The sequence below is a fragment of the Hirundo rustica genome, chromosome 8 (assembly GCF_015227805.2).
Source record: "Hirundo rustica isolate bHirRus1 chromosome 8, bHirRus1.pri.v3, whole genome shotgun sequence".
NCBI lineage: Eukaryota > Metazoa > Chordata > Aves > Passeriformes > Hirundinidae > Hirundo > Hirundo rustica.
In genome coordinates, this window is record NC_053457.1 from 21,918,882 (window position 1) to 21,945,711 (window position 26,830).

Genomic DNA, 26,830 nt, shown 5'->3' on the forward strand with positions numbered 1-26,830 from the left:
CGCGCCTCCGCCGCTGCGCCAGCGCTCGCACAGAACCAAGGCGGTTTTGGCGTTTAAAGGTTTTCTATAGCAAGCCTACAATTTCTTGAGAAACAGTCCAACAAACAAAAAAAGGTCAGACCACTTTATGTTTAGATTTAACTTGCCGCTGCTGGAGCTAGACGCAAAGTGGGGTGCAATCGCATTGCTGAGGGCACAGGATTGGGACAAGCTCCCGGTGTTGATTTGGAAAGCTCAGATAGGTAAACGAATATTTCCTTTAACGCCGTCTTCCCGGAATCTGGAAGGTGGCTCCTGCATCTGGGAGTTTTTTTGCCTCTTTCCCTGCTGTTTAATGTTGTTGGTGATAGCTCCGCAGATAAGTGGCTTTAGTGCATCCGGAGTTTGCGTTCAAAGCAGAGACTAATTGTGGGGAACCTTTCAGAATAAACACATTTCTCTTCCGAAGTAATGTGTTTGAAAGGAAAAAAAAAAAAAAAAATTGTAAAAAGGAGGTTAAAGTGGATAATTTGTTTAGTTTTTGTTTGTGGTTTTTTTCCCCTTTTACTACAGAACTCACTGGAATTTCGTTTGAAAATAGAACTATCCTTGGAGGAAGGCACGATACAAAATTTCGGCCTGCAACCACAACAAATACCCCTGAAGCTTTGCTCACATCTTCTAAAAGCATAGAAAAATATTATTAAAAAATAACGAGATAATTTTAAAACTCCTGTTCCTCATTTGGAGATGACCCCCAAAAAACTGCGCAGCTTCTGAAGCAGAGGCTTTAGGTCCTGGGTCAGCTTTAAGTGCTATTGCAAGCCTCGGCAGAAGTGTTTGCAGCCGAACACAAATTTCCAGTCTTAAATTGCCTTCTTCCTGTCCCGGGATGCCAGGGCTTTGCACAGCTGAAGTTGCACAGCTCTTTTCCCCGAATGCTCTCGTTACAGCTCTCAGAGCCCGCTGCCCCTGGCACCCTTTTGCTCTTCTGGGTCAGCCTGCGCTGCGCTGCTCTCGGCAGCCTCTTCCCAGGCGCGGCTGGAGCCCTGCTCCCGTCTCCGCTTTGGCGGGATGGTTTCACGACAAATCTCAGTGTATTTCCCGCTCACCCCTAGCAAAGCCGGAGGTATGTTTCATCCTTCCACAGCGGCTCCGTACTGCCGCAGCCCTGCCTGAGTGACCCGGGACTGGCACGGGTGGCTGCCCCTCTTGTCTTGAAGCGTTTCACGAGCAGAGAGACAGGGGGAGTGGAGATTTCCCCCGGGAGACAGCGCTGTCCGAGGGCTTCCCCTGTGTGAGGGGCTCCGCCGAGCGCCCCGAGCTCCGGGACTCGCCGCCGGGTCACCGGGGCCGCTCCCGCCGCCGCTCGGGCCCTGCCTGGGGCGATCGGGGCGCGCAAGTAGCTCCGCAGGGGCACCGGGAGAAGCTGCAGGGGTTCCCGAGGGCGGGGAGCCCTGCCGGGACAGCGGGCTGTCCGTGCCCCTGATCCCTCTGCCCGGGCCTCTCGTACTCGACCCACCGGGCTCTCCGAGGGCGGCTGGCGGGTTCCCCGGTGCTCGGCCCATTCCCGCGGGGAGATTTGCGCCTCGATCCCGAAGCCGCGCTGCCGCTCGCAGCCCCGGCATCTCCCGACGGCGGCGCGGAGGGTGTCCGCAGGTGGGTGCCGGCTCCCCCGCCGCGCCGGGCCCCTCACCAGCAGATGGTGCTGCGGCCGCCCCATCCCCTGGGCTGCGGGGCCCCGACGGACCGCACCTGGCCCGGCTCAGCCCTGCCGCCGTCAGCCCACCTTGGCTGGGCGATGCGGGAACCGGGGCGGGCCACGGCGGCCGAGGGCCCGGGTACGGGCGCGTTCCGTGTCCCGGAGGTCTCAGACTGCTTGTGGGAGTTCGGGGCTTGCCTGGGAAGCGGCTGCTGACGGAGGAGATGCCCGATTCGGATGGACGTTCCTTGTGGCTCCCAGGATTGTCGGCAGCCGCCACCTATCCCCGGCCCGATCTTGCGCCCAGAGCCGACAGCCGCAATCTTGTGCGCTTCTGCAACGCGCCGAGCCCCGTTCGTCCTTCCCGGCCCGTCCTGGAGGCAGCGGCGCAGCGCTGGCCCCGTCACGGGCGTCGTCAGTGCCATCAAACCGCGCTGTCCGTCCCATCCGCGATGCGGACGTTTCCACATCGGGCACTGCTGCTGCCGCCCCTCCTCTCTCCCTGCCGTTGGTCGGACACCGACGGGCCCGGAGGCAGGTGGGAAAGAGCGACCGGCGGCTCGATTCTCCGTGCCCCGGTTCCTCACAGTGCCCGACTGCCTGCGTGCCAGGAGCGGAGTCCCAGCCTCGGGCAGGCGCACCGAGCGTGCCGTGCCGGGGCTCCGCGGTGCTGGCGGCCCCCAGCCCCGCGCAGCATCCGTAGGGTCCCGCAGAGCCTCCAGCGCTCAGTCCCGAGGGCCTCGCCCAGCACCGCGGGGCCCGGCGCGGTTTGGAACTAACTCTTCCCTCAAGTTGTGTTTGGGGCTTTTTCGGGGCGAGTACCCCCCCCTTGCCCCAGTCAGAGCCGTCCTCGCTGCCTTACCGTCTCTGTCGTTCCTGCAGCCGGCGACCATCTCGGGCCGTGCTGGCCGGTCCCCGCGCTCCGGTCCCCGTCCCGAGCTCCCCGGTGTCTCGGTGTCCTGACTCCGTCCCGGTTTTGCGTGGTGCGGGGACCGAAAGCGTCAGCCGGAGCCGGCGCAAAGCGAAAGCTCGGTGCTGGCAGGGCTGCGGCAGGGCGGCGGGCCCCGAGCCGAGGGGGTTAAACCAGGAGCCTCCCCTTACCTTCAAAAAGTTAAAAATGTCTGGAGCCTGCATCTCTTAAAGGGGCGGTGCTGGCTGCAAGGAGTCTTGGCACCGGCTGCGAGAAAGGCTGGTCAGGGGCGTGAGTTCCCCTCCACCAACACCAAAACATTGCAAAAAAAGGCAGAGCGCCCCACACTTTAGATAAGGACAATTAGCCACCAGCGAGCCCCTGCAGACAGCGGTTAATTAGGGGTTTCCTGCTCTCCGGCATGCCCTGTCCCAGCTCCTGCCCCCCAGGGCTCCTAGCCCTGATGGCACCTGGGCTGGCCCTCATGGCCACCTTCTCGCTGCCCTCCCAGGCTGGGGACAGGAGAGCACTGCCGCTGGAGAAACCTCCAGGTGTGAAGGGAAGAACTCTCATTCTCCTTGATGTCAACACCAAGAGCCCTGTCAGGATAATCAGTGAGAATTTCCTCTCCCTGCAGCTGGACCCCTCCATCATTCATGATGGCTGGCTCGATTTCTTAAGGTAAGGCAGGAGCCCCCCGGCGCCCTCCCCACGCCGCCCGCGGGGCGCCCCGGCGGCCCCGCCGCCCAGCCCTGCCGGGCTCCGCGCTGCTGGCGGCGCTTGTTGTGACGGAGGGAGCGAGGCCATGGTTTCCATTAAGATGCACATGTTTGCAATGGAGAAAGCATTTCGGAGACTTATCAGTTATGACTGCAAAAAATGTCGTGCTCCCCTCGCTCCAGCAACCGCTCCTCTGCAAAAAGCACAACACGGGGCCGAGGAAGAGCAGGGGGGGGAAAAAAATCTAAATCAATCAAAAAAAAAAAAAACCCAGCAGCAGGATCGGGGCCGCCTGCCGAGCCGAGCCGAGCCTTCCCCGGGTCCCGACGGGCAGAGAGCGGGTGTCGGCCAGGTCTTCTGAGCCCACCGCTCCCCGGACTTCCAGCCCAGCGCGGGGGGCAGAGCCGGGCTGCAGCTGCGCTGGGTTCCACCGGCGGTGCTGAGCGGCCGCGGCCTGGAGGCGCTGGGACGGCCAGAAAGCCTTCTCCCTGCTGGGTAAGTCGGGGAGGGGGAGCGGGTCTCTTCCGCACGCCCTCTCCGAGGGTCCTTTCGGCAGCCGGGGAAGGAGCAGGGCGAGGATGCGGGAAAGCGTGAGAGGAGCGGAGCTGGGACGGCTCCCGCTTTTCTCCCCTCCCGGCGGCTCGGCCCGCGCACGGTCCCGCGTGGCGCTGAGCGCCTCTGCCTCCTGGACGCCGCTGCACTTGTCCGGAGGGCTCCGGCAGGACGGAGGGGAGCCGGGCCCGCCGGCCCCCGGGCCAGCACGGGCGGGCGGGGCGGCTCCCGGCTGTAGGGCCGAGCCGCTCGGCCCGCGCAGAGCCCCGCGGCCGCCGGTACCGCGTCGCACCGCCCCGGGCGGGGCAACGGGGCCCGCCGGGGCAACGGCGGCTCCTCGAGCCCCGTGGTTCTCGATCGGTACTGGGGAAGCGAGGGCCCGGCCCGCGCCTTCCTCAGCCCTCTCTCCTCTCCCCAGCTCCCGGCGGCTGGTGACCCTGGCGCGGGGCCTGGCCCCCGCCTTCCTGCGCTTCGCGGGCAAGAGGACGGACTTTCTGCAGTTCCACAACGTGAAGAACCCGGCCAAGAGCCGCGGCGGGCCCGGCCCCGACTACTACCTCAAGAACTACGAGGACGGTGAGCCCCGGGGCCGGCGCGGGGGGCGGGCGCTGCAGCGGGCGCTGCGGGAGCCGGGCGGTCCCGCTCCGCCTGCCCCGCTCTCCCCGCGCCCGGCGGGGCCGTGCCGCGCCCGGGCACGCTGCCGCCGGGCACCGGGCAGGGCAGAATTCCCGTACCCTTTCTTTCCGGGAGAGGGGAGCCGAGGAGCTCGGCGGAGCTCTCTTCCCCCCCGCCCCCCCCCCCCCCCCCCCCCCCCCCTTCCGTTGCCGGTGGATTCGGCGGGTGTCGGCTCCCGGGAACAAAAGACCCGCCCTGGGGAGCGGAACTTTTCATATTCCCCCGCTCCGCCGCGCCCTCCGTCTCCCTTTGCCCCCGAGCCCCGGCGGGCAGCGCCGGCCGCAGAGGAGGCTCTGCCGCGGCTCCGGGCGGGGCCGGGCATCGGAGCCCCGGGATGCCTGTGCACGCCCCGTCCCGCGGCTCTCTCCCTCTCTCGGGAGCCCTGCCTTTCCGCACGGACCCCGCCGTTGTGCGCGTTTCCGTGCCCGCCGCAGCCCCTCGGGCTCCCCGCTGCCCCTCCGGGCTTGGTGCCGGTCGGTCCCCGCGGGCTGGTGGCCGGTCGAGGCTGTTCCCCCTCCGAACCGCTCGGCCACCGAGCTCTTTCCAAAGTCGCCGCCTGGCCCCTGCCTTTCCGCTGCTCCCCTCCTCGCCGTCTGCCCTTCTCCCCATCGGACCTCAGCACACAAAAGGCTTTCACCTTTCGCGGCCCATAATTCGCACAAAGAAACTGTGGAAAAGTTAGGGCCGTTTCTCCATCCTAAGGCATTTCTTTTAAGAAGCAGAATACCGTGTCCACATGCAAGAATTTGTTGATTTTTTCTCTTGCTTAGTTTGTTTCTTTTTTTTTTTTAAAGAAACAAGATTGTTATTTTTTTTCTTTTCCTTACTCAACGACTCACAAAAATTAGCATAAGATTTTTCCGTAAGTAATTTTGAAGGCCAGTTAATGCCAGACAGATCCCACTGGGCAGGTCTGTGGAGCAGAGGAAATTTTGCAGAGATCTAGTCAGCAGCAGTCCTGAATGGAAAAAGCAGATGCATTTGCCAGTTTTCTGATGGCTCACTCCCGCTGTTTCCCTACATAACATCTGAGCTCTCTGAGATGAATGTCCTTCTATTCCCACAAGCAGGCAGGTGGGTAAGTTTTTGTGCTCCATCTTTCACTTGATCTCCTAGCTGGGGCAATCCCAATGTAATTCCTTGTTTTTCTTCTTGTAACAAATCTCAATCAAAGGGTTTGTTGTGAGCTTTGCCTGCTGAGATGCACTTCAGGAAAAAATGCTGACCAAACTTGCCACGTACACCTTGTACAGTAGAAATTAAGTGTCGTGCATAAAATTGTGGATGGGACTCACACAGAACATTTGTAAGAATTAATTTTCCCACCTTCCATATTTCAACAACTTGCAGGAGAGAACTTACGCTTACTGATTAAATGTCTTCACAACAGCTTTCATGTTAAGGAAGGACTGAAATATTTTGGATTTTTTTTCATGGCAATAAAATAGAAATGTAGCAGCCTTCAAAATGAAGCTTTTCATAGAAGTTGTAACCACAGGTCTTAACTTTTCATCACTTAAATATGGAACAGCACCGTTGTGAATGTTGGTGAAGGAAAGGGAAGACACATGTGGTGTGTATCAAGCATTGGTGTAAATCAGAAAGGTGTGGTAAAAGGGATTTCCTGCCTGGAAGCAAAGCTCTCGTATTTGTTCGTAAGATCTGTGTGCAGACTCCAGGGTCAGGGAGTTTCACCCTATTTGGATAAGGGCTAGAATTGCTAGTAGCTCACATCCTTTTGTGCTGAGGCTGAACCGAGTGCTTCACTAGAGGGATCCAGTTCTCCAAATAAAAATCCTGATGCCACCACAGCTCTTTGCTGTGCTGTACTGGGCACGAGCAGCCAACTTCTCCATTTGGAGTCACTGGTCTCATTTTTGTTCCCTCATCTGTGGCTCACCCAGGACTTGCTTGAGATCAGGACATGCAGCTTGCTTTTGCTGCTGGGGACTTACAGCCTCAACAGAGCACAGAAAACCGATGGCAATCAGCACCTGAGCATGGGAGAAACCAACAACCATCCTGCTAGGTACCCTTCCTTCTCCCCAAGCAGTCTGGGGTGGTTGGGGTTGTTTTCCACGCCCATGGGCTTTTGTACATCCACTACCTATTTTCTGAAATTTCTTATAATGGTGTGGGAGTGGGGAAGATGTTGGGGGGCTTGATTAGTTAAAAAAGTCAGAAAACATTTAACAGAGAAATCAGTAGATTTTAAGGTTTTATGCAGCACCGTAGTGATTTTCAGTGATGTGGCAAGTGATTGTTCGGTCATTTTCTGCTTTGAGTGTTTGTCTTTTTGCCTCTTCTGCCTGTGGGTGCACACAGACTCCAGGCTTATGCCCACAGAGTCTGGGCTCTCTTTGCAGCCCCCACGGCTGTTCCCGTGCCTTGTGTTCCCCTGTGGCCTGTGCACAGAGGGGAGGGAAGGGCACTGCTGGTGTTCCTCTGAGCTGCAGCAGCTCCGAGTGCAGGGCTGAGAGGTGAAGGGCACGTGTGCAAGATTGCTCAGAGAGCTGCAGTTACCAGTGAGTGACTGTGAGTGGTGTTCACATCACAGCAGCTGGCCCCACTGTGTGCTCACGGGCCACACTGCTGTGGCCCTCTCAGGCATTCAGATGGGAGGCAGCAACAGCAACAGGATTGCTTTGCATCATCCTTCGTGGATCCTGTGACCATGCTTGCTAGAGTTGGAATGAAGATCCGGTACAGGGGTCTTCATCCTGTAAATCCCCCTCTGCTACCCTGGTGCTTTTCAGACTGGGTATTCCTCACTTGTCCCTTTGATGGTTTTTACATCTCTGTGGTGCTCTGTCTTCCTGACTATCAGACCTCCTCAGAGATTCACCTTAGTCTTCCCCTGCTCTTAAAATTGTATTTGATTCCCTTTTAAATGTTCTGGACTATGCCACCTCCACCTTCTGAAAATTGTTTTTACCTAGGCCTGCCCTTGGGTTTACCAGCCCATTTTTTCCCACTTCTTTCTTTCAGAGAGAGTGTGGGTATGCTCTGAGGGTAGTAGTAATTGCTTTTGACTTGTATCTAAAACGTACTTAGTTTTCCTGGAATAAGGTGTCTCCTTTATGTTTCAGGGTAACTCATCTCTTGTTCAGATTTTTCCTGAAAACACAGACCTGGGGGTATTGTGTGTTACCAGGGGCGTATGGTATCCTTCCTTTGCATGTGTGAACAGCCTCACCCCAGTCTAAACTAGTCATGTTTGAGCAGCAAAGGTAACAAAGTGGTGCACGCTCTGTCATTACTACCTGTGATGCCCTTGAAGGGGGTGTGTGTGGCAGTTTGTTTCAGCGCTGCATATAAAACTGGCATGGCAATTTCATCACTTGCTGGCAGATTTGTCAGTGTCTGACAGGGCAGCTCATAAAAGTGGATTCCTATGATAGATGGTCTTGGAGAGCCATAGGGTGTGCAGACCCTGTTGATGGTAGTGTGGCTGCAGGTGCCTCCTGGACTTTGCTAAATATTAGGTCATCTAACGTGTTATACTAACACCCCGCCTGTGTACCGCCCCAGGTGGCTTCCATCCCGTGCAACCCCTACTTTGGATGGTCACTCCTGGAGTCCAGCCTATTTGGATATGACCCTATTGGTCAGCCTGAGGTTTGTTAGAAACAGAAACCCAGCTTAATCTATGCCAGGCTCTGTGGTACCAGGAGGTGGGGCTGTGCCAGAGACTTTTTGACATTTTATGATCAAGAGGTGTAACATTTTTAGCCTGAGAGACTTTTCCCTCCCTTAAATGGTGTTTCTCTGTATGTGCCCTACTGAGTTCATTTTTTTTTTTCCCTCAGCTGTGCTCAGTGTTGTGTTTTGTTATCTGGAGATGTGTTTCTCTGCTGCCATAGGCACGTGTCTGATTCCAGGGCAGGTACCAAGATGTAAGCTTTCATGTTCAGTCTATGTAGTAGACCTGCTTCTCCTTCTGCTGTGGGGCTTCCTAGCAAGGAGTCTGTTCAGCCTGTCCTTTCAACTGCCTCACATGTGCCAAGGACCAGTTGGGTCTGAGGAATGGGACCACAAGGAACACTGGTCTCCAGGAAAACAGGCTTGAGCAGCTCCTCTTTGGAGCAAAGCCATGGGTTGTTGCCGGTACAAAACCTCTGAAGCTGAGTTTGCAAAAACCTGACTTGCATGCTGCCCTGGAGCTTGGTGTTGGCGTGTTATGTGTGTGTGGAGTCCTGGTGCTGTTTCAGCAAGAGATGCTGCAGGTGCTGTCTCAGTGCCTGAGCCTAGAGCTCGTTTTGGAAGCTCCTTGCTGGTGCTCCAGTATGAGCTTGGTGGGCTAATGTGGAGCCTCCTTGTCTGCAGGGTGATCCTCAACTGCCTCTCACCTCAAAGCCACTGAGCCAGCTTTGGACAACCTGTGGTGGCATAGACATTGCTATAGCTTCCCCCTGTGCAAATGTGCTGTGAAGGAAGATTCCAGCAGAAAAAGAGGAGTTACTAATAGCTGGAATTCTCAAAGATATATTGGCCCAAGTGCACAGCTTCTCACTCCTATACCCCAGTCTTTTGTAGACTTTTGTAGCCTTTTTATGGCTGAGAAGAGACCAAAGGACACTTTGTGTGGCCCTGTGTGGGCCGCGGGAGGGAGAGGAGAAGGTAGGTAGGTAGTGCATGTAGGTATGCTGTAGGTAGTGCATTGAAGAAGTTTCTGAGCTGATGTGTGTATGGACAACACATTTCAAAATACTCTTTTAATTGCTGATAAATTGCTTCCTTCTATTTTTTATTTTTTTTTTAAGGGATACGAGGCATCTGGAAAAATGGCCAATTGCAGCAAAAAAAAAAAAAAAAAAAATTACAAAGACATGTTTCTTAAACCTTCCATACTAGTCAGGGGATTTTGCAGTATAGAGTGGGAAACTTCATGTCATGCTATGTAATACTGTCATGGCTTTTCTGTGTATACTTTCAGTGTTGTATCCATTCCTTCCTCCTCAGGTACTCAACACTGCATCTAAGCCTCTAAATTAGTCTGGCAGTGGGAACATATTTTCACCCTCGCTCAGTCCATGCTGCACAATTGTATTCTGGGATGCCATGCTGTTAGAACCTGTGACAGGGCATTGAGTGGAAAGGAAGGTAATAAGCTGTTAAATGAGCTGAGGATTCATTTATGTGGTTACACAGGGGCTGGAGCTGACCTCGGCTGGGGCTGCTCTTCCCACTCTTCTGCCCCTTCTGGCATATTCCTGCTCTCTTCCACGCCTGGAGCCTGAGTTTGCGTGGCGAGTCAGTTCAGGGAACTCAGCTGTCCAAAACTTGATGGTGGAGATGTGATTGCACTTCAGCTTTTTCAGTGGCCAGATTGATTAATGCCACGTGACCAGGCAGAGGTGTAGAGGACAGTGCTGGCAAAGGAAAGCCTGCATTGAAGGCAGATGGGACTGCAGCAGTCTCAGTCTTGCTCAGATTAAATCCTTCAAATCTATGTCCTGAAGGCAGGAAATCTCACCTCGTGTTTCTCTGCCATCAAAAGGGTTGGTCCCCATGCTTTCTTTATGATCTGTGCACTCTTCTTCTGCTGCTTCCCTTGTGCTGGCTCTGACACATTTCTGATTCTCTGCTAACCCAGCAGAAAATTATCTCAAGTAAAAAAAAAAAAAAAAAAAAAAAAAAGCAACATTTAGTGAGCAGGATTATGAGGCTGATCATGGGGTAGGAGGGTACCTGAGCCAGAGAAAGGGGACCTTGTTGCCACCTGTCTGGGAGTGTCTCTTTGGCTCTGCCAGCTCATAAAACTGCAGTAGATGTTTCTGAATGAAGAACCATCCTGTTGTCCTGGTAAAAACAAGCAAACGAAATTTCCTTTATTCAAGGAATCTTCTTCTGTTTCTGGTCACCCAGGGCCCCTTTTCTGTCTGCTTTGTGTCCCTCAACAGTTCAGACATCTGTCGTTTCAGAGCTTGAAGAGGAAATAGTTGGGTTTTTTTCACCCTCCAAGTGTTTCAAACACAGCCCCTTAGGAAGGGCTGCAGCATTTCAGGCATAGCAAGAACTCAGTCCCCAAGCTGGGAAGATCCTGATGTCCTTTGGACTTCTGGGATTTGCCAGACCTAGGGCTGCTCTGTGCCTCAGCACGACCTGAGGCAGCCTCCTGCTCCCTAGCTCCCAGGCACCACCACTGCAGGGAAGGAGCTACAACCTGCTCTGCCTCTATAAGGAGTCCCAGGGCTTAGTTGTTTCCTTAGAAATAAAAATAATTCTTAAAAAAATAGGTTGTAGAAATCACATTACACAAGGTAAGGGAGATAAAGCGTGAGCAGGAGATGCTTCCAAAGAAGTATTACTATCTCCATTTTTCTTTTTAAAAACTGTTCTGCTATAATCATGCATGAAAAGTGCTTTAATAACTTGAGGAAATGGTGCAACCAAGCAATTAATTTCTGACTTGTTAGCTATTTGCTTGTGTATTGGTGAGATACAAAGATTTCTATGGTTATACATTTAATTGTTTATTATAAGCATCCTGACTTCTATTTTTAAATTACATATTTTTGTTAGTTTCACACTTCTTTACATGCTACATCTACTTTGTCAGAATTAAAAGTGATTCATGCAAAATTATATGCACAGGGAAAGACGTGATTTTTTTCTGCACAACTGTCCATTCTAAATTAGCAGCTGGCATTCAGGGAAAATGTTCTGAATTTATTATGGATCGGTCTCTGGATACATTTTGGTAAGTAAAAAGTGGATCTAATGCTAAGGCTATTAGAAAATAATTGGAAACACTCACTGTGAGCATTCTTATGCAATAAGTGAACTAGGTGCTGACACACTAATCAGTGTAAAGAATATATATGTGAGGAGTAGAATGATGGAAGGGATCAAAGTCATATCTTTCAGTCACAGAGATTTTTTCATCTTGGAAAAAATGACAGAGATTATGACAAATGCTACGAGCTTGGTGTCACACAGAGAAGACAATTTGGGAATGATTATTTCCTTGTTTTCATGACACAAGAAATAGGGAGCATCCAGTGGAATTATTACATATAAAACGAACAAATATGACTTTTTTTTTATATTGTGGGAAATAACTTGTGGAACTCATTGTCAGGGATTTTTTTGCCCTTAAAATAAAGGAATGATACTAATGTGTCAAAAATATGCCCATTAGAGACAGACACGACGAGGATCCAGCTTGTGTCTTGAGAAATCTTCTGTCTTTCTAAATAAAAGTTGTCTTGCCAATTTCACAATCACTGGACATTTTATAATAATTCCAGCAGACAAATATGTTTTTAAAAGAATTTTTAATTTGTTGATTTAAAAAGTAGATTAAGTTAAGATTTAACTTAAACTTTTTAAGTTTAACAATGTGAAAATCATAAGACTTTTGCCTGGTCACTCATTAAACATTTACTTAATTTTGGTACTAACATAATTTCCTAATATTCCGTTTTTTAGAAAAAGAGTTCATCTTTTGTTAGAATAAAATCTAGGGCAGGTTTTCCCTTTTAAATTCACTTTTCAAGACTGGAAATCTGAAGAAAATAGTCCCCTGAGGAGGATGGCCAAACTCAGCTTGTTTTGCTGCCGTGGCAGTGGTGACTCTTGCTTTTGCTGGAGCAGTGATCGCTGTGGGCAGTGCTCACCTTCACACACGCAGACACAGAAAGATGAGTTACTTCTCTCCCTAACCCTTCTGTCACACATCCCTCTGACAATAGCCACATCCCTCTGTCCTGTTCACATAAACCAGGGACTGTGTCTTCCTCCTCCCGTCCTCCAGGTGATCAGCTGCAGTAGTCTGTGTCTGCTTCCTGACTCCAGCAGCTCCTGGAATGGAATGGCCTATGGGCAGATGGTGGGATGAGCCATGGAATGGTCACTTGCACGCCGGCCACAATGACACTGTGTAAATTCTGAACAAAGGACAATGTTAGGTAGCCTTAGTCCCAAGCCTTTATTCGGTACACTTGATCCATGAGAAAGTATTCTAATATAAAATATATAAACCTATCAACTGTAGAAAACAGAGTATATGAAAAGCAAAAATAATGAAAGCAAGGGTTGAGTTACTTCAAGGGACTATAGGAGAGGTAATTAAAACAAGATGCCAGATAATTAATGTGGCTACCCATAAGAGAGCAATCCAAATTAGCATTTCCACAACTTCTACAGATAAGCACTGAGAAATCTGTAACCTGGAGAAGCTCACGCTGTGCAAGGGAAACCCGGCCCTGGCTGGGAGCTGCCTCTGCATGCTGTGTGTCGTACTCGAGGTCTCACAGTTTGGGACATCTCTGCCCTGTGGGCAATGGTTACTGAAACCCCTCGGTGCAGGTGACGGGTAGAGCTCAGCTAGTCCTGGGGCACCCGGGAAAGAGCAGCGCTGCCATTGTGCCGCTCCTGAAGGGTGTTTTCCAACTTGTTCTTCAACCTTTCCTCGGTAGCCTCGGTGACCTCCGCGTGCGGCGAAACGGCAGGAGACGTCCCGAGGCGGGACAGGGGTGCGTGCGGGCACTGGGAGACGGACCGGCCTCCGCAAAGCAGCCTCCTGCGCCCGGCCCCGCAGCCTGGCGGGGGGAAATCTGCGGGCTCCCGGCTCCGCGGCGCGGGGCTGTCCCGGGGCGGGCCCTGCCGGTGGGTGCCTGCCGGCGGCCGCAGCTCACCTGGCCGCCACACGGGTGTGCTCCCTCCATTCCGCTGGGCGCTGCGGGCCCGGCCCCGCGCTGCCGCCGCCGCCGAGGGCCCCGCGCCCGCCGCCCCGGGGCGCCGCGCCCGCCGGGGCCCGGCCGAGGGCCGCGGGGCAGCCTGAGCTGGCCAGGGTACTGACCCGGCTCGCCGGGGGCACGGCTCCGGGCCTGCCGCCCTCGGGAAACGCTCGGCATCCTCTGGGGCTCTCGCATCTGGAGTTCTTCTTTCGCACTCCTGGCAGGAGCTGCTCAGCCCCGTGTTCTGCGGAGCAGTTTGTCGCCTTTTTTTTTTTTTTTTTTTTTTTTTTAAATGGAGGCTCAGGAAGGAAATGAGAGCCCTTCTCCTGCCCCTCGGAGCTGCCCAGCCCAGAGCCTCCAGGGTACCATCCTCCTTCTTGGCTTCCTTGCAGCTGTCTTTTTTCTGTCCCTTCTTTTTAAAGATTTGAAAGCTGTGAACTGCTTGCTGTCTGTGTCCCTCGGGTTGCTTGTGCTGAGAATTCCCCTAGGCCTTCAGAAGCTGTGGTCTGGCACCCCTCTTCCCTCAGTGCTGCTGGTTCAGCAGGGTGGTGCAGAGGTGCCTTTGCCTCTATCCCTGCACTGAGCACCGGTGGAGTATGAAGGACCAGGCACTGAGTTCCTTGGTGAGCTCCATATCCCAGTCATCTGCCCACAGTTGAAGCTGGAGTTATAATGACTATGGGGTCCACCTCCACCTTTAGGTCTTGGGTGAGTTTCTTGGGTCCCTCACCGATCTGAGAAGACAGGACCTTGCATGTCTTGCCTCTGCTTCCTGAATGACTGCAGTGGCGGCTCTCAGAGATGAAGATAACTATCAGAGTGCCGTGACTTCTGTGCCCTCCCCACAATCTTCCAGAGATTTGTCTGCATGTGACTTGACATCCTTGTGGTAATCCCTGTCACAGCAGCTTTATCAAAACACTATTCCTGCTCTTCATTCCTGGGCCTGCCCTCTGTCCCCAGGCCCTGCTGGCAATGCATGCAGAGCCGTCCCTGTGGTCCCCAAAGGTGGATGTCACATAGGGTCCACTGCCCATGGCCCCTGACCCTGGTCCTGAGCCAGTGGTTCCTCCACGTGGGTTCACATTTGCCCTGCTTTGGGTTTTAGAAGTCATCCATCGATTTTAGGAAACAAACTTGGTTTGACCCAGCCTGGACACCCTTACAGCAGTTTGAAGAGAATTGCAGACAGCATACTGACAATCTAGTTTCAAACCTGTCTGCCTCTCAGTCTTCTCCTCCTTCAGGGCCTCGTTGATGTGTTTGGATTCATTTTACCTTGGGGGTGAGGGGTGTACAGCCCTTGCCTTCAGTTCTGTCGGAAGGGAAATCCATCACCCAGGAAGTCCACGGGCTCTAGGTGACTCAGTAGCCCATGGTAGCAAACGCGTGGGACACATGTAAGGTTGTGTTTGTCAGTCTTTAGTTCTCCAAATATTTCACACAACAGGTGTTCATGATTTTATCATTCATTCCTTGGGCAAAGGTTGTGTAGGCCCAAGTCATACTCAGTGCCTGCTTAAGAGAATGGTCCTAAGACCCACAGTCAAGAGGTCTGTGCTCATTAGCTGCAGAGGAACATTAGTCCTTCCTCTTGCTCCATGTCACTGATGCTCTAGTGCTGGTTGTAGAAATATTGAACCATATTTTCATGGTATCTGGGTGCTGTCCAGTATCCAGTCCTGAGTATGGTAGCTGTGGGTGGAGGAGAACTCAGGTGGCTAACTTCAGACCATGGGTTCCTTAATGACATTGCTGTTCTGAGCAGTCTGATTTACACGGGCTTTAGAGAAGCTGTACTAATCCCAAGCTATGCAGAAAATAGGTAGAACATAGCCTGGGCAAGAAAGTGTAGTGACTCTAGAATGAGACTCAGAGATGGAAAAGATCATGTGGCTTCCAGCCCTCCACCACATGTTTGGAAGCAGTTCCCTGCCAGCCCAAGATATAGCAGAGCTTTGAACTTAAGTTTGCTGAACCTGAGATTGGACACCTTGAGAGACAGGATCATGACTTTTGGAAGCAATTTTGGTGTTTCTTGATGTGCATAACAATAAAGGAGCTGGAGAGAGTGTGTGGGCAAGGTGTGACTCTTCTGATAGCAAGCTTCTTCAGCAGCTTCTGGCTAGACGGGAATTGAACCAAGCAATGATCAGCCCTGTGAGGCAAAGTGACCTTATGCAATGTGGTGGAAGAATTCCAGCTTCAGTCCTTGCTTATCAGAGCTGGCTGCCTGAGGTTTTGTAAGAATTAGACACAGCATCTGGTGCCTGTGGATCTGAACATGTTACAGAGTTTATTATACTCCTAAGTGACCTAGCAAGGGCTAGTTTGCACCACTCCCCTCCTGCTTAGACTGACAAATCTTACTTGATTATTGTTCTGCCTTACTACTCCATCATTCCCTTTCCCCAGCAGGTGAGTAGTTCTAGGGTAGGGAATTATCATATTTTTGTCCTACAATATGGCTTAGAGAATGCTCATATGAAGGGAAAACAATTGTTAAAAGATCCTTCTGCCTCCTGTATGTCAGGCATTAGAAGGATACAGACACTTGTTCAAAGAGTCATGAGCCATGCTGACCCGTGATAGCTGCAGTGAGGATAAACAAGGTGAGAACAAGCCTTCTTCATCACCTCTTTGACAGGCAAGGTTAAGTGGAAGCCAGGGGTTACTGGAATGGGATTTAGGCTTTTCTCATTATTTAGTGTCAAGTACACATGTAACAGGGTTGCAATATAAATGTTGGGAGACTTTTCGCTCTCCTGCAAGGGTGGGGTCAGCACTGTAAGAGACCAACAGCTAGGCAGGTAAAGGATGGGAGGGTTAGTAGGTTCTGCGAGCGTACAACTTGAGCTTTGTGTGGGAGAAAAGGAGACTTGGGCTGGGGAGGGTCATTTCATAGGTGGATCCAAGGGGTTTGGATCCTTTTGTTGGGTTGCTTTTGCTGAGTGATGATTGTGTGACTGTCGTATTGGCTGGAGCTGATCCAAGCATCTGGCGAAAATGAAAATGAAAGCTGAGGTTTGGCCATCTCCCTCTTTTCTTTCCCTTTTGCTGTAGACATTGTTCGCAGCGACATTGCCCTGGATAAGCAGAAAGGCTGTAAGATCGCCCAGCACCCTGACATAATGTTGGAGCTACAGAGGGAAAAGGCAGCTCAGATGCACTTGGTTTTGTTAAAGGAGCAGTTTTCAAACACATACAGCAACCTCACACTAACAGGTAAGGCTACAAGACTAGCTCTGGAGCCAGGAGCTGGGTCTAGTTCTTGCTAACTCACAGGTGTGTTAAAACCCTCGGGTTCTTCACCTCTGTGTGAATCAGCATCTCTCTGGCTGCCTCTGTTTCCTACCAAGGTTACTGGGTATTGGGAGGGAAACAACCAGCAGGAACTGGAGGTGGACTCATAAGGCCTCTGGAGCTGGCACCTATGCAAACACTCCAGATTTGGTGCCCCCGAACAGAACATTTTCTACAGTCTGACCTAAGCAGAATACCACGGCATGTGAAGTGCTGGAGAAATCTCCCTGCTAACTGTTCACGTCGATGGGGCTGCAGCAATTACTAAATTTGGAGTCCTTTAAGCTGCAGCTGATTTTTTTCTTTCCAGAGCATGCACTTTGTGTGAACCCAGTAAATATTAAAGAGCAAATATAAAGGGATAATGGCCTAGACAGAGATGAGAGGATACTCTTTTTCTGGCAACTGTTTGTATTATCCAGGGAACAGAATCTCGATGGAGGAGACTGCCGCATTTTGGATACACATTTAATGGTGCTTGTAAAGGACTGATGTCTTCAGGCAGTGAGTGGGCAGAAGGATGGTATCCCAGCAGCCAGCAGGGTCCTCTCATATCTCTTCTCCTTATCACTGCATCTGGATGAGCCACAGACAATGGAAAGGATGAAGAGACTAATAAATCAAACGAGAGCCCCTTCTCCTCTTGACAGGTTCCTTTCCTGTGAAAGGCAGGCAGGCATCTTATTTTTATAGGAGGAAGGGCCCTGTGCTCTGTCTGGGGAGGAGATGGCAAACCCCATGGTGGCCTTCCCTTGCTGCTGGGCTGGGAGAGGCAAACCAGTCCTGCACAACCTCCCCCACTCTGCTGCCACCCCTATCTCAGTGCCCAGCCTTGAAGCCAGCACGGTCTGCATCCTCACCAGCGAGCTCTGGCTCTCCTGGGGACATCAGCTGTGTTGGAGCTCCCGGGGACCCCACAGAGGTCGGAGGGTGACACCAGAACTGTCGAAAGGCTCAGCCCAGGGGGTCACTGGATATCGGGGCCGTGAGTGTAGCTGAATCACATCATTCCTGAAGGCCCAGCATTTAAATGGGATCCTCAGAGCCGTTTCTCATTCTCTGTAACGTAATCCACTTGGCTGTTTATTCCCAGTACAACTGCTGGAATCAACATTGTCAGCTTTTCCCCTGACAACTTGCTTACTTTCCACTAAACAAACTTCCCTCGAGAAGTGAAGCTGCTCTCCCCTATCCTCCTTCCCTTGCTGCTTCAAAAGCTCTCTGGCATTGCTCACATTTTTTACAGAACCTTCAGAGCAGAGGTGCTACCTGGTTATCAGCTCAGCTCTTAGCCTTTCCAAGTGTGTTTACAGGATAGTTCACAAGGTTTGAGCTCTAACTCTCCAGGGTGGAGAGAGCAATTTCACCAGAATATTACCCAAAGAACTATTTTAATGTTCTTTAACTCCCTTTGAATGTGAGCAGAGCAACTTCATAATTGTTATGAAGTTTAATCTTTTATTTCATAGACATAGTCTGAGAACATGGTCTCTAGACAGCTAAGCATAATATTTAACTGGAACTCTACTAACTTGTGTAAATATTTCCCTTCTCTGTGATGGATCTGGTGTTTGGGGTGGGTAGAGGGGGTTGTACATCTGTTGCAGAAGGACATTTCTTACCTTCAGAATTCAATCAGACAGAGTTTGCTTGAGGACTTCTTTTTGTTCTGCACGGTGGGTTTGAACAGTGCCATAGGGAGTCCCCAGGTCACGAGGCAAGGTGCAGGAGCAAGAATGCAGATGTGGTTTAGGGAGTCCTTAGTGAAGGACTGAGTTCGCAGGGATGGAGTATCCATGAGATCCTTGAGAACAGGGCTTCCTCCTGGGGGTCTGTATTGAGGAGTCACTTGGCCTCATGCCGTGCACATACTCTGGATGACCTTCAGTGTCCAGCCCAGACTGGAGCAATATTGAACCCCACACCTCTATGTGAGAGGGTTCCTACAACTGCTGGTTCTTCAATTGTACCCAAAAAAATGTAAATGGCCTATCTTACCAAAGTCATATGAGAATAAAGGTGCTTTATGATGGGATAGCTCCTCTTGGAGAGCTTGAGAGTAGAAACACTACTGTGTGGCATTTTTAGTCCTATATCACTACCACGGTACTGATCTGGATAAAAAGTCCCATTCCCTTCCTCCTCCTCCTCACAGGTAATATAATTACATGAACAGTTTGAAAGACTTTCAGGCCTCCCACTCTGCCTGCAAGTGTGAGCAATGGATTCTGCCAACAGACTTTCAAGCAGTACCCTCATGGATTTAGGAATGAGAGCTCTTAGAGTGCAGGGCACGATTCTGCATCTCTGTGGAGTCAATGTAAGCTGAGGGCTTTTTCATATCTATTCACCAGTTGCACGTAATTCCCAGTGTGTTCCTTATTTCAGGCATCAGGCAGGGCTGTGTTATACCGGGATTTAAGCTGCTCACAGCAGCAGGTACTTCCAAGGTAAGAGGGTGTCTTAAAATGAAATGTGTGTTTTTGTGCTAAGACCCAACTGAGACTGAGTGAAACCAGGCAGTCTTTCTGGCACTCATTCCTCCAGGAACACATGTGAGACTCTGGCTTAGACCACTTTGGTTTCTCTCATCGAGCCTTCCTCGGCTCCTGTCTGCAGGCTTTCTCTTGCATCTTGCCTCTGCTTTCTGCGATCTTTCCAGGCTTACTGAGCCTGCCTCCCTGACACGAGCAATTGCCTTTGATCTGTGACCGTGCTATTTAAATGCTGTAAAATATTTTGAGGTTTATTAATCTTTGCTGTTTCCCCCGTGGTGCTCAGAGATGGGTATCTCATTTCACAGATCAACATCTCGTGCTCCCAGGTCAGTCCAAGGGGGACAGTGCACAGCACTGCCTGCTCTCCTCTGGGACCTAGTTCCCTGAGCTCAGCCCACCCTGGGACAGGGAGGAGAAGGGATCTTTCCCTAGAAACCCTTTGCTCCTTCACAGAGCAAGCAGCGATCCTTTTTGCTTTGTATCAGCTGGGCTAGAAGCTGCAATCGTCACAGCAGGCTCCCATCCCTTGCAGCCCTCAGAAGAAATGTTCAGGCGACAGGAAGGTCATTTTGGAGTCCTGGAACCGGGTGGAGGTGCGGGGGGCTGGCAGCAGGTGAGGTGTGAGGAACTGCCTCGGGCAGTGGAGACACAGTGCGCATGCAGATTTTAGAGTGAGCTTGTGGGGAGTGAGGCAGCATCAGGCTTCAATAGACTAAATCCAAATTCCTCCACCTGTGGTGCCAGTTTGGGCTGGGGTAGTGTACTGCATTTGTAGTTTAGAGACTGGACATCCATAGGGTTCTGCACTGTTCTCAAGTAAAGCCTGTTAAGCCTCTGGAAGAGGGAACTGTTCAGGTCAATAGACACGTGAAAGACTGGCCACTCCTGTATTTGCATGAAGTGTTAAGTGTAACTGAGGCTTCCCAAGAAATAAGCATGGACTATAAATTTCCCTTTAGGATTCCTCATCCAGAGGAAACAAAATAATGTGCCGCTGCTCATTCTGAAACGTGGAGAAACACCTTTCTGCTGTACCTTCTGCCTGAAACTGACACAGATTACTTCACTGCATCAGGACACTGATGATGAGAGCTATGTGGCCTGTCCTGCCACACCACATCTGCACTGAAAAGCCAGTGAGGAGACTGGAAGGTGTGTGGTGGGAGCTCTCCGTCCTATAATATCACACAGCACAGCCTCCAAAAGCAGTGATTAAGGGGCCAGACCTTCCTCACGTGGCTTGTAATGCTCCCAGGTGACCCTCTGTGCTCCCACCCTGCTGAGGGTGTTAGCAGTGTAACTCCCCACTGCACTGAGAGACTTGAAGGGACTAAACTCTGATGGAACCCACAGGAACAGAGCTGAGAGCTGCTGAAGAGTGCGTTTGTGCACTCATGATGCAGTCTGTGTCCAACACTGCAATCAGGTGTTTTACCCTGGCATCCCACTGCCCCATCAAGGTAATTAGATAGCTATAACTCTGCCATAACAGCAGTCTTGATCTGTCTGTGAGGTTTTCCCTTGAAGAAGTCTCCTTTTGGAGATGTTAGCAGCCATGCAGAGACCCTCTTTCTCCAAGGTAAGTGGTTTGGGGGGATGAGGTGGTGATGACAGAGTGCACACCTGCTTTTCACAAGTGGGATGTGTAACGGGGAATGAGTGGAACAAAGCAGGGTCAGGGAGCAGAGCATATGTGTGGTGACTGCAGAACGCTTATGTGCGAGAGGCTCAGAGCAGAGATGAGGGCAGTGTGTCAGCGTGAAGAGCTTGCTAGTGAGATACCATTCCACAGAAATATGTTTTTTGCTTCTCCCCAAAGACAGCGAGAGCCCCAGTTGTACTTGTCCTTCGGCAGGGAATCACACGGCTCAGGTCCAGCACCCGTGACATGTGGGTTTCCTGCACTTGCGAACCTCCCCTAGTGGTTTTGTGATTCCTGCTGAATTCTGTGGCTCTGGGAGACAGTGGTCCTTTAGCAGAACATGTTTGTAGGGCCAGAGGCTCATCCCATGGAGTGCTGGGTCTGAGAGAACCGTGGCTCATAGGCTGCCTTTGCAAGAGGGTGTGTGTAGGAAGCAGGGCATGGGGTTGGGTGTGCTTTTGGTGCCTGTGCTGCCAGGCTGTAAGGCCACTCTGGTTATTTTTGCTGGAATTTTCCTCAGATGGGTTTTATCCCCCAGCTGCAGCTAACTGCATGGGACAGGAGGGTGGGCCCCTTGTGAGATGGAACCTGAGAGGGTTGATGCAAGGTGAGTACAGCTTCCTTGCCTGTTTGGCACCTTGTTTGGGATCAGCAACCTGAATGTCCTGTGGTCTGCACAGCAGTGATATGTATCATAGCTGCTCTACGGAGTGCTGCACGGGGCTGGTCTGCCCTGCACTGGCTCTCCTGCTTTCCTTCAAGGAGATTGCATCCTGGGGCTGTGTAACAGGCCTGGGAGTCTCTTTTGGATCAAGTTCTCTGCCCTTCTGTCCATCACAGACCCTTACATTACACAGATTATCCACAGCATTGGACAAAACAGATCTGAAAAGTACCTCAAGAGGGCATCTTCTAGCCTTTTCCATGGCAAATCTATACCTGGTCTCTGCTTGGGGAAAGGTGTCTGGGAAGAGGCAATGTCTTTTTTGTGATCCACTGGTACACTTGGAAAGTCAGTCAGACTCGGGGGGGCTTGAACCCTTCAAAGAAAAAAAAAAAAAGTAGCATTCAAAGCTAAAACCACAGTGAAAATTCTTACCCAGAACTTGTCACTTTGATTAGCACAACTGGGGTGCTGGTGGAGAAGTCCTGTCAGCAAAGGGAACACGATAATGTTATCAACTCCTGTGGGAAAGAGGGGGAGAGAGCTGCTGTGAAACACTGGAGGCTTTCCTAGGAGGAAGGGACCAGGACAACTGTAATGTCATTAAAACACTATCTGTACCGAGCCCAGTTAATGACCAGCAGAGATGCCAATCTTCTGAGGATAGTTTGCAGGTGTCTTCTGAGATATTAGGATCAGATCCAGTGGAATAATTCTGGGAAAAATAAATCTTGGAAAACAGTCTTGGGTAACTGAGTGTTTTTGTGCCATTATCAGTTGTTTATATGAGCTCATTCTGAAATAAAGTGGCTGTTTGTTTTTACTACAGAGCCTTCTGTGGGTGTTTGCTGTAGCTGAAATATATTGTGTTCCTGGACATGTCGGTGTAAAGCCTGCAGGCTGCTGAGGTTCAGCTGCCAGGAACCAGCACTGCCCAGGCTGTGGGGACATCACTGCTGACGGATTCAAATGATGTGGCTTTATCCTTGTTTTAAAACCTTCTGTGCTGGTAGTGATGTACCCTCCCTCAGCAGTCCGCTCTAGGGCGTAATTAGCTATATCATTATGGAGTTGGTATTTTTAAAATCTCTTGCTTCAGTTTAAGCCTGTGATGGCATGTCCTCACCCCTTGGACATGGAGAACAGCTTACAGCACTCCTTTTCTCTTTGCAGAAGTATTTTTCATATTTGAGGCTTGTTATCATGTTTCCCCGATGACTTTTGTTCTCTACACTGAACAACTGCCTTTCAGTTGCTCTTTTCTCATGTCCATTTTATTTTCAAGTTGAATGACACACGTGTAGCTGATTCTGCATCTTGAGATCCCTTTCAGCCCTCTACAATTTTTTTGTGGCTCTGTGTTTTGTTGGGGTCTCTTGGGCTCTCTCTGCTGGGTCTGGGATTTTTTTTTAAGTGCATTGCCTTGAAATGAGACCAGTGTTGTAGCTGAGGCCTTTCTTGACTGAGAAAAGCAGCAGGGTTATTTCATGTACCTGGTGCATGACACTTCTGTCTGTAAAATCATGGATTTTTTTGCTACAATATTGCCTGTTCATGCCTGCAATTTTGTGTACCATTTCCCAAGCAGCTGTGCATTTCCCACGTGGAATTTCATCCAGGCTCTATTTTCCTAATTTTCTAATTAAAATGTTACACAAAACTGGAGGTAAAGCCTTGAGAAAGTAAAGGTACAGAACATCTGTTGCCTCTGTCTCACACACGAGACCTTGTTGCTCTATCAAAGAGAAGTCAGGCTGCCTTCATGTGGCAGGGCTATTACTTCCAGCCCTTCCTTGCAGATGGATTGTTTGATGATTTCTTTCAAAATTTTTCCAGGAATTGAAGTTATGTTGGCTGGCCTGCAGTTTCCTTGGTTTTTCAACCTGTTGAACATAGCCGCTATATTTGCCCTTTTCTTGTCTTTTAGAACCTCATTCATCTTCCAGAAATTCCTACAGATAGTTGCTGACGGACCTCCACCTCTTTCAAAACATCAAACTTGTGTAGTTTTCATTCTGCTAAGGTGCTGCTATACATTATCCTTCCACTCTGATTCTTTTAATTGCATTAACTTTGTGGTCCTAGTGTTATCCTTCTTTTCATGGAGTCTGAACCAACAAAAGCATTAAGCATTCCAGCTTTAAGTCTGTGAGTTGTTGACTATTGTGAAATTCTGTCCCAATTTATACCTCTTTGCTTCCTGAGACAGCTGTGAGCCAAACCCCTGGGATCCCCTGCCTTCTCTTACCCTAATTAGTAGTTTTACAACTCGTTTTGTGCTGACAGCATGTGTGTGTGTGAGAGAGGTCATGAAGGTGAATCTCTTTTTCAGGTGACACCCTCTAGTCTGTTAAGCCACACTTTGGCTTTCTCATTATCTGATTTGGTTATTGTTTTTGTAACTGTGGGAAATGTGGCTTCTTGTGACGTGTTCGGGATTTATTAAATTCAATTTACTGTCGAATTTAACTAGCCTCACAAGAGAAGATATTTTACAAATTGTGAATCTTAAAATTAGCAGTCATACATACATTATAATATGTAATGTCATTACCAGAACCAGCCAGTTCTGGGTGCTGTGTAGAGAATAAAGAAAACACATAAACCTAACAGAAAACAGATTTTGGTGGAAGAGGGGGAGGGCTGACACGCACTAACAGCTTTGGAAGGACTTGTGCCGTGTTCAGTGTCATAAAGCAATCTATTAACCTTTTCTCCCTCCTCAGGAGGTGCTGAACTCTTTGGCCTGTCTCTTCCCACTGATGTAGTTATCAAACGTCTCCTGGTTACCGCTGGCGATCACTGCTGTGAGCAGTTTCTGTGGAGCACTCGGCCCTTTCACTCGGTCCCTCTCTCTTGGTGCTGCTCCTTTGTGCTTGTCCACATCAGCCTGAAGGAGTTTCCATTTCTCCTTTGCATGCTTGGACCACGGAGCAGTCTGTGAATTACCCTAATCATACCCCTGCATTAAGATAATTTACATCTGTTCCCTTATCTTGCTGTGTGTTTACAAAACATTGTCTTTCCCAAACTCCCTTTTCATTTGGAGCAAAATCTCACTTGCCAACCCTCTCAGATTACTGAAGCCTCTGTCCTTACAAAGCACTATTTTTATTCTGCCACTATTTCTCGTTCTTTTTCAAACAAGTACAAACACTCCTTTCAGGCTTTCCTGCCTGTGGTGTTTTCCACCTTCATGGCTTTCCTCAGTTTTTTTCTGTTGATGAGAATCAAACATCAGGGAGAATCCTTCCTAGTTTTGTTCCTGTCGCTTCTTTCTCAATTTTTTTTTTTTTTTTTTGTCAATACATTCCAGGAACTTGATGCAAGGCGGTGTCTGATGTCTTCCTTTCCCAGCAAATGTGTGGGCAGTTAAAGGTCCCTAATTACCAGCAGGTTCTGTGTTTCAGATGCTCCCAATAAGCCTATGCTTCCGATCCCCCTGATTTTGTAGCCTAAAGCAGACCCCCAGTGTGCCAGTGTCTGGGCTCCTTCCAGTCTTACATTACACAGCAGTCTTTATACCTGCCTTTTGTACTACTGAATTTCACCCCCTGCTTTTATGCTGGGCCCCAAGATCAATCCAGAGCTTCTTGTGTGATGTTTCTCATCCTCACTGTGCTGATGTTACTTTTCCTCTTTGTCAGCACCGTGCTCAACTCTGACTTTCAACCCCTGGAGCTTCCTTTGCCTCTCGCCACCAGGTTAGAAACCTCCTCTCCTCCCTGCTTACTAACATAACTAACATAATGCCTACATGCAGCAGTCAAACCTGGTGGATTTTTTCCTTCAAAAGCTGAATAGATTTGGCTCCTCGAGCTTCACTTTGCCAAAGTCCTGTCATACCTCCTCCTTGGTCCTGTGGCCATGCAGGACAGATTTTACATCCCGGAGGTACAAGCCCGATACTGTTTTCCTGTACGTGTATTATCTTGTGCTTGGCTGAATTAAAGCACGCTTGGTTGGACGGTGGCCATTTAGCCATACAAATTGGATCACAGGATAAATGAAGGCCGTTTTGTTCGTTATTTACTAACCTTTCTTTGTGCTATCTGCAGGCTGCCTCTAAGGGTCTTGTATTTAGCTGAGTACTCAGTAAAAACACTGCACCCTGTGGGATGGGAAAAAAACAGTGGACAGGTTTTTGTCTCATTAGCCACTTCTGTCCACCTACTTATGCAAAATTACTTCTATTATTGCAAATTCTTAAATCAAGCTGTAACACCAGTTAGATAGGACTTGATTCTGTCCAACATACGCTGGCTGGTAATTAGCTGAGGCATGAATATAATGAATTATTGGTAGATTCTCATATTGTCTTTTAATCACTCTGTCAAATTCTGCTGTCGGGCTGACTGGCTGCTGGTCCTTAGGTCAGAAAGTCCTGCCAAAGCACCAGCATGGGGTTAGGGCTCACCTACCCTTCTAGAATTACTTAGCATTCCAAGATTTATTAAAAATTAGCATCAACAGGTCAGAGATCTCCTTAGTGCACTTGGAGGTGCAAATTATCCAGGGCGGGTAATTTAACAGTGTTTATCTAAAGCAGATGTTATCTAATTCATGTCTTTGTCATTAATAAATGGTGATGTATATAATAATTTTATGATGAATTCATCATAATATCTTTTTCATAAATACAGAGTGCCTATATTTATATTTTTGTAGTTACACTGATAATTTTATCATGTGCGCAAAATTACACAGCTATGTCTCTTCATTTCCTTTCTTTCCTCTATATTTAAATTCCCACTCATAACTCAGCAAGGCATGAACTTTTCCATCATGCTTTTTAAATACTGTATTAATTTTCTATACTTTGTAATTTGCAGTTGGTTGCTATTTCTTTCGCATTACAATCACGAGTTATATTATCTTCTATTATTGCTGTATATACCACTGCATAAGGATGGGTTTCCTGCCAAAATCCTCTTCCAGCGTGGTGGTGCAATACGCTGATTTTAGCCATCAGCTAAAAACAAAACAACGACAACAACAACAACAAAACCAACAAAAACAACCCAACCAAAATTCCCTTTAAATATTCCTTTTTTTTTCCTTTGTCCAGTATCTCCTTCCCAGTAGCTTAGATTTTTTTTCAGCCTGGAGAGGTTGAAGAGTCCTGTATATGAATTTTTGACTGGGATTACGATCCCACTAGCTTTGCTCAAATACAGACTCGGAGAAGGTAGATGCCCATGTGGACAGAGCAGGAAACTCTGTGCCTGGTGAGCTCTCAGCATTTTAAAAAACTTCTCTGGCAAACTGTGACATAGCAAGTGATCTTGCTGCAGTTCAGTTGTAGGAGTATCTCTAGTTTCAGCCCCCCAGCCACCATTCCTGTGTGTTTGCTCCTTGTGAAATACACCAGGAGCGGTATTTGCATGCTGCAGAGGAGCGCGCAGCCGGGGATCCGGGATGTGGGACTGCGGCGCGCAGGATGCATCTGACAGACCGAAGCTTTGCGGCTGGGCTGACTCCTGGAGAAAGCAGGGAGGAGA

The 26,830-nt window shown here is 49.9% G+C and overlaps 2 protein-coding genes across 2 annotated transcripts in view; one reads left to right on the plus strand and one right to left on the minus strand.

Annotated features, from left to right (window-relative positions):
- Nucleotides 1-2,106, minus strand: part of CNNM1 (cyclin and CBS domain divalent metal cation transport mediator 1) — a 29,457-nt gene extending 27,351 nt beyond the window's left edge. Inside the window, exon 1 of the mRNA XM_040071389.2 lies at nucleotides 1,769-2,106. Within this exon, the coding sequence (XP_039927323.1) occupies nucleotides 1,769-2,106 (338 nt within the window). The remainder of the gene's footprint in view (nucleotides 1-1,768) is intronic.
- Nucleotides 2,107-3,012: 906 nt separating this feature from the next.
- Nucleotides 3,013-26,830, plus strand: part of HPSE2 (heparanase 2 (inactive)) — a 107,926-nt gene continuing 84,108 nt past the window's right edge. Inside the window, exons 1-3 of the mRNA XM_040071484.2 lie at nucleotides 3,013-3,272; nucleotides 4,282-4,439; nucleotides 16,286-16,447. Of these exons, the coding sequence (XP_039927418.1) occupies nucleotides 3,013-3,272; nucleotides 4,282-4,439; nucleotides 16,286-16,447 (580 nt within the window). The remainder of the gene's footprint in view (nucleotides 3,273-4,281; nucleotides 4,440-16,285; nucleotides 16,448-26,830) is intronic.